This window comes from Coenobita brevimanus, chromosome 113 (genome assembly GCF_032717465.1).
Source record: "Coenobita brevimanus isolate Jiangsu-jjx chromosome 113, ASM3271746v2, whole genome shotgun sequence".
NCBI classification, from domain to species: domain Eukaryota; kingdom Metazoa; phylum Arthropoda; class Malacostraca; order Decapoda; family Coenobitidae; genus Coenobita; species Coenobita brevimanus.
In genome coordinates this window covers 18,597,943-18,603,893 of record NC_137066.1, presented here as the reverse complement: position 1 = coordinate 18,603,893, position 5,951 = coordinate 18,597,943, and the positions used below count along the sequence as shown (strand labels likewise).

The 5,951-nt window shown below is 46.3% G+C and overlaps 1 protein-coding gene across 1 annotated transcript; it reads left to right on the top strand.

Moving 5' to 3' along the window:
* Positions 1 to 5,259: 5,259 nt before the first annotated feature.
* On the top strand, positions 5,260 to 5,619 carry LOC145418272 (uncharacterized). The gene has a single exon (XM_080286715.1). The coding sequence runs from the start codon at positions 5,260 to 5,262 to the stop codon at positions 5,617 to 5,619; it is 360 nt and encodes a 119-aa protein (XP_080142841.1).
* Positions 5,620 to 5,951: the final 332 nt, after the last annotated feature.

The window sequence follows — 5,951 nt, the reverse complement described above, 5'->3', positions numbered from 1 at the left end:
CGTGTTAATAGAGGCTATTGCAGTTAACCATATATTTAACCTGTTTTTGCCATTACATTATCCTTATGAGTTCTGAATGTTTTGTTGTTAGTTTGAGCATTAAACTTTAACTTGTAATTTTACCTAACTCTTTTGTTTTGAACCTGGAACTTTACGGGACAGTGGTGATTTTTAGCATTCTCACTTAAAGTGTACGTTATCTTTCTCTGTTCCGTAACAATATATATATACATATATATATATATGTATATATATGCATATATATATCTCTATATATATATATATATATATATATATATATATATATATATATATATATATATGAGAGAGAGAGAGAGAGAGAGAGAGAGCGATAACAAAAGCACTTTGTGCTGAACTGTTCTCTTACTCTAAATTGCTGCAGGAAGTGATGTTGGAGTAGAATTATGCAGTAGAAGAGGAGCGATGTGAATTGTCTGAACCATACAGGGTTGAGAAGCCTTAAGAGCAGCATCTCCATCTTAAACTCTACGGAGAATACATCCCACGTTTGACTTACTCCTGATTCATCTTTACTCCTCCTACCAACTAACAGTACTACTCGTACACGGCTGTGATTATACACTGTTTGGGCAACCGACGTTGTATATCCGTGGATAGGTAAAGTTTTTTTTGTTAGTATATTAGGTAACGTGGGTATGATGTACCCCACGAAAAAAAAATAAAAAAAACATTCGTTTGAGATATTTCAGAATGCTTCAATACACAAATAATTCAACCCATTATCTTTGAATAGGGCTAGAAAAATAGTTTAAATTAAAAAATAAAAAAGCTTTTTCTTAAAGTTTTCATAAAAATGATTAAAATTTAAATTAAATCTTGCAAAACTGAAAAGTATTATCAAAATTCCTTGGGTGGCCTGCAGTAGACCGATGTTGGGACCTTCTGTATATAAAACGAGAAAGACAGCAAATTAAAATAAAAAAATCACAAGAGAGCTAAACTGAGGTTACATTACAGGTAAACTGGGGTATGACATACCCCAGTGGCTCTATGCCAGGTACAGCTATGATCCCATCATCCCCATGAAGGGCATCACTAGGCAGGAAGGTAAAGAGACAGACAGATCTGTAGACCTTATGTTCATATTTTCAAAAATTAAATTTCGGGGACTGGGGTTTCTGACACCCCACTTTACCTATCTAGGGATATCACGGCCAGGCAGAGTTTCCTGCCTCCCAAACACTCCCTCTCCTGTAACCGCCCTCCCAGCCGTCTCCCCCCAAACACGTACACACACACACACACACACACACACACACACATCCAACATACCACACTCATCTGCCTGCCTCTTGCAATCTTTTGCCCACACTGCCATAGGATATCCTATCACTCCACCACTGGCGAACCGAACCCTGCGGGAAGGCCATTTAGGGCCGCCACAAGGGAGGCCACTAGGTTGGCTGGGGAGCCAGGGAGTGACAGGGAGACAAAACGCTGGTAGGGCTAGGTTCCCCACCAGGGACAATCAGCATCGGTGCCAGGGTCCCTCCTCTCGACGTCCTTTAGAGGGCGAGAGAGGTTGAATCCCAGCACCCAGGATTGCTGATATAGGCAGGCCTGGGCAACCCCCTCTCTCTAACCCTATCATTATGAAAAAGACAACTAACCAAACCACAAACCCTCCCAAAGGAGAAGGGGGAGGAAGTATCCCCCAAACTCAGACTACAATGCCCAAACCAATCCAACCGAAGGCGCAACCACCAGCAACATGACTAAGCTAGCTGGCCCAATCAAGAAATCAAGAGACCCCAGCCCCAAGGAGCAAAGATCTGGGGCAAGAAAGCAAGTAACCAAAAATGTGCAATAGCAAAACGCACAGAAAGAAAACCTGCCGACCCCATCCACCAAAAGCCCTAGTGAGATGGACACCACTCCACTACCACCAGAATCTTCTTCCACTGACATAATGGAACCCTCACAAGCCATCACCACCTCATACGGTGACTCCAGCCACACATCCCAGAACTGCAAAGCACAGACAGTCGATTAGGAGGCAGACAACTCCAATACAGCACCAGACGAGGACGGAACCTTCACCCTCGTCACAAGTAAGAAAAAGAACAACAAAAACAACCAAAAACGAAGCAGCAATAGCAGCAACGCCTCCCTAGCCTTGACAGCCCCCCTGAAATCAGGAAACGACAACCCTTTCACAGCACGACCACCAAAAAAGCAACCCAGAAGAACTCCAGCTGTCTCTGGAAGGACCGCCCCACGCCCCACTATGCACCTAGCTCCCTTCTTGGTGCCAAAGCAGGAAGCCTTCACCACAACGATGGGCCTAGTCATGCAGCTGGAAGAGGAACACCCCAATCCGAAATTTCATACCACAACGAGATAAGACTACAGTATGAACCTGACACCAAACAACCAAGACACATACAAAACCTTAAAGAATTGCAAAACAGTAGCAGACTACCCCGCAATTATACAGGAACTAAACCCCGAACTTACAACACACAAAGTTATACTGATGGGCTACAACCAACTCCAATCACTAGAACCGATCCTAAAACACAGCTAGGTGGAAACAGCCACAAGCTGAGAAACACGAGTGGAACCGACAAGGCAAGTTCTAGTTCCACTCAGAGGCACCATACCCCAGACTCTAGCCCTGGGAAACTGAACTGGGGGAATTACTACCTTCTTCCGTATTCACCGGAACCTCTGAGGTATTACAATTGCCAAAAGTTTGGACACCACCAGTCCACTTGCACATGCCCAACAACCTGTGCAATGTGCAGCCAACAACATGCAACAGTGCAGTGCCTCTCCAGATTCAAGACCAAACAACCAATAAACTCCAAATGCCCAAACTGCAGATGCAACCACCATGCGTGGAACAAATTCTGCCCAGCCAGGATAGAAAGAGTACTAAAAAGCATGGATGGACAAGCCAAGTAGGTGCAGAGAGAGACTCAAAGTCTCTCCTGCACTTCAAGGCACATTCGTCTGGGGCCAACAAAATAGCCACCTCCAAACCCCACCCAACCCGACCTCAACAGCAGATAATCCCCCACCTTCCCACAATCAACAACGCCACCACCACCAAAACACCCACGAACTTCATAGTGAGCTCACCTGCCACAAGCCAAACACCCTCATCCCCCCCCCCCAAGCAACCTCAACACCAACCTTGACAACGACTGCAACACAAACACAGTCGACAGAGGCAACCCAAAAGCCCACAGACCCACAGCCAAAACACGCCATATTAGATGCGGAAACACCCGGGACCATCTGCCAGGAAATAGCAATGGGAGTGCTGCAGTTCCTTTCGGACCAACTGGGCCACCCACTAGACTCCAGACTAGTGACTCCAGCGATAAACAAGCTAATCAATGCTCACACGGCACAGCACAGCCCCATCTTGTCCACCCCAAGCAACCAGCCCGACAACCAACCTCGACCAACCACCTCACAGGTCAATCCAACACACAAACCACCAGTGCAACTAACCCCATACCCTTACAAACCCCTGCAACCCCGAGAGCAAGCAGACAAACCACTCCGCTCCACATCAGTGGACACCAAGAATAAGCAGAGAACTCGCTCCCCATCTCCTCCACAAGCCATGGAGACGACCCAAGCAACGAACGTAACAACACACAAAGCCGCCCCAAGACCATGTAACAATTCAGCCGCACGAATGTCCCTAGACATATTCAACAGCACAAGACCAATACCAACGACATCAAGTTACTCCAGTGGAATATCTGCAGAATCAGGGGCAAGCAGGCAGTCATCAAGAAAGCAGTCAACACAGACAAAACAGACGTATTTATGCTGCAAGAAACCTTACTGCCCCCACCGAAACTTCAGACTGAGAGGCTTCACCCCCCTCTTCCTCCTCTCAGGATGCAACGACCCCCAAGGCCTTGCAATATTATTAATAAACCACATACCACAACACCCATACTACCCTTACCACATTGGGGTGACAGGGTGGAGGTGCAAGGAATACCCATAACAGTAAAGAACTGCAGTCTCCACATCTACAACATATACCGCAAGTGTTACGCAGGCCTTGACCTCACAGAGCTCGTTGCAAATGCAGTCACCCAGCCGATACTCATAGTAGGAGATATGAATGCCCATCACCCCCTCTTTGGCTCCTCCTGCAGCAACCAGGGAGGCACATTGCAGAGCTCCTCGACAAAACCAACAGTCACCCTTCTAAACAAACACGACACCCCCACCCACATACAAGGAGGCCTCCTTGACCTAGCATTCATATCAACCAATTTGGCTCCCGTAACCATATGCAACACCCACCCCACCCTAATGTCAGACCATTATGCCATATGAGTAAAAGCTAACTTACCCCCACCTACCCAAACCACCATGACCACCCTCACAATTCAGCACAAAAAGAGCTAATTGGCAATTACATACCGACACCCTCGAACAACTCACATCCTCACTGCAACACTCACTTGACGTCCAAGAGCATGAGAAACAAATAACAACGGCCATGCAAGCTGCTGCATTAGCAGCTATCCCAAAAACAACACACAGAAGGCTTAACCACAAGGATTGGTGGTATTACAATGACTCAGTCAAAGAACTAAACCACAGACAAAATCAAGCGAGGAAAATGTATAGGAAAAACCGCACTCCTGAAGGACTACTTCACTTATGAGCAACAGTCCGACTGGTAAGAGAAGAAAAGAATAATAGAAGAAATGGCTAGAGTGGTACAGCTCCCTCAACGCAAGCACAAGGACTGGGGAGCTAGGGAAAAAACAGAACAGTCAGGATTAACCCCCACTAGATCCATATCTCACCCCAACCCACAAGAAGAAGCTGAAAGAAGAGCACAGAATTTTGCAAATAATACGTCCCCAAGACATCTCCCAGATGTCTCAAGACAGCGTCAGGAATCGCTACACAATGAAAGAAGGAACCTGATGAACAGGGAGAAACAAAAGGAGCACCCAGCCGACTACCCATTCACAATGAATGAACTCGAAAACGCACTAAAAACAAGCCAAGACACTGCCCCCGGAAATGATGGCATCACTTACTCAGTGACAAGACATGCAGGCCCCATTGCAAAAGCTGCCATACTTAACCTAATCAACCACTACTGGGAAGCAGGACAACTCCCAATAACCTGGAAATAGGCACTCATTACCACCGTGCCAAAACCTGAAACCCAGCCACATACAGGCCTTTCTCCCTACACAGCTGTCTCAGCAAGACGCTGAAAGAATGATACTACGACGACTACAGCGGTGCACACCCCCACCCCATGATCACATATTCGCCTACACCAACGGCAGGGGAACGAACGAGTGCTTGGAAACCCTCGTCAATGAACTGAGAGAAGGGAGGAGGCTATTCATTGTTATTGATCTAGAAAAGGCCTTTGAGCTAGCCCGTCCTGAGGCAATACTAGACGCCCTAGCCTACAAAGAAATAGAAGGCAGGCTCCTGTGGTGGCTAGAAAACTTCTTCACAAGCCAAGAAGCGATGGTGCGTTTCCACGGCATCACATCATCATTTCACAAACATACCAACGGCACCCCACAGGGAAGCATCATCAGCTCCACCCTCTTTAAAACACACTAGTTGAACGCCTCATTGAGACAAACCTTGGTGCTAATGTCCAACTACTCAAGTATGCAGACGACCTAGCTATCAATATCAATGGGGTCCCTACCACGATAAAGCCCAAACCGCCCTAACACACCTAAGTACTGCTTCCAAAAATCTAGGCTTCAAAATAAACACGGACAAAACAAAAACACTCCCTTTGGCATGAACACACAGCAACATCAGCTATGCCTAGATGCCACACCTATTGACTGTCACCATCTACATATAACTAGGAATCTGGCTAGACACCAACCTCAGATTTAGACAAGAACTTAACCATCAAAGAAATAAAAACTAAAATGTGA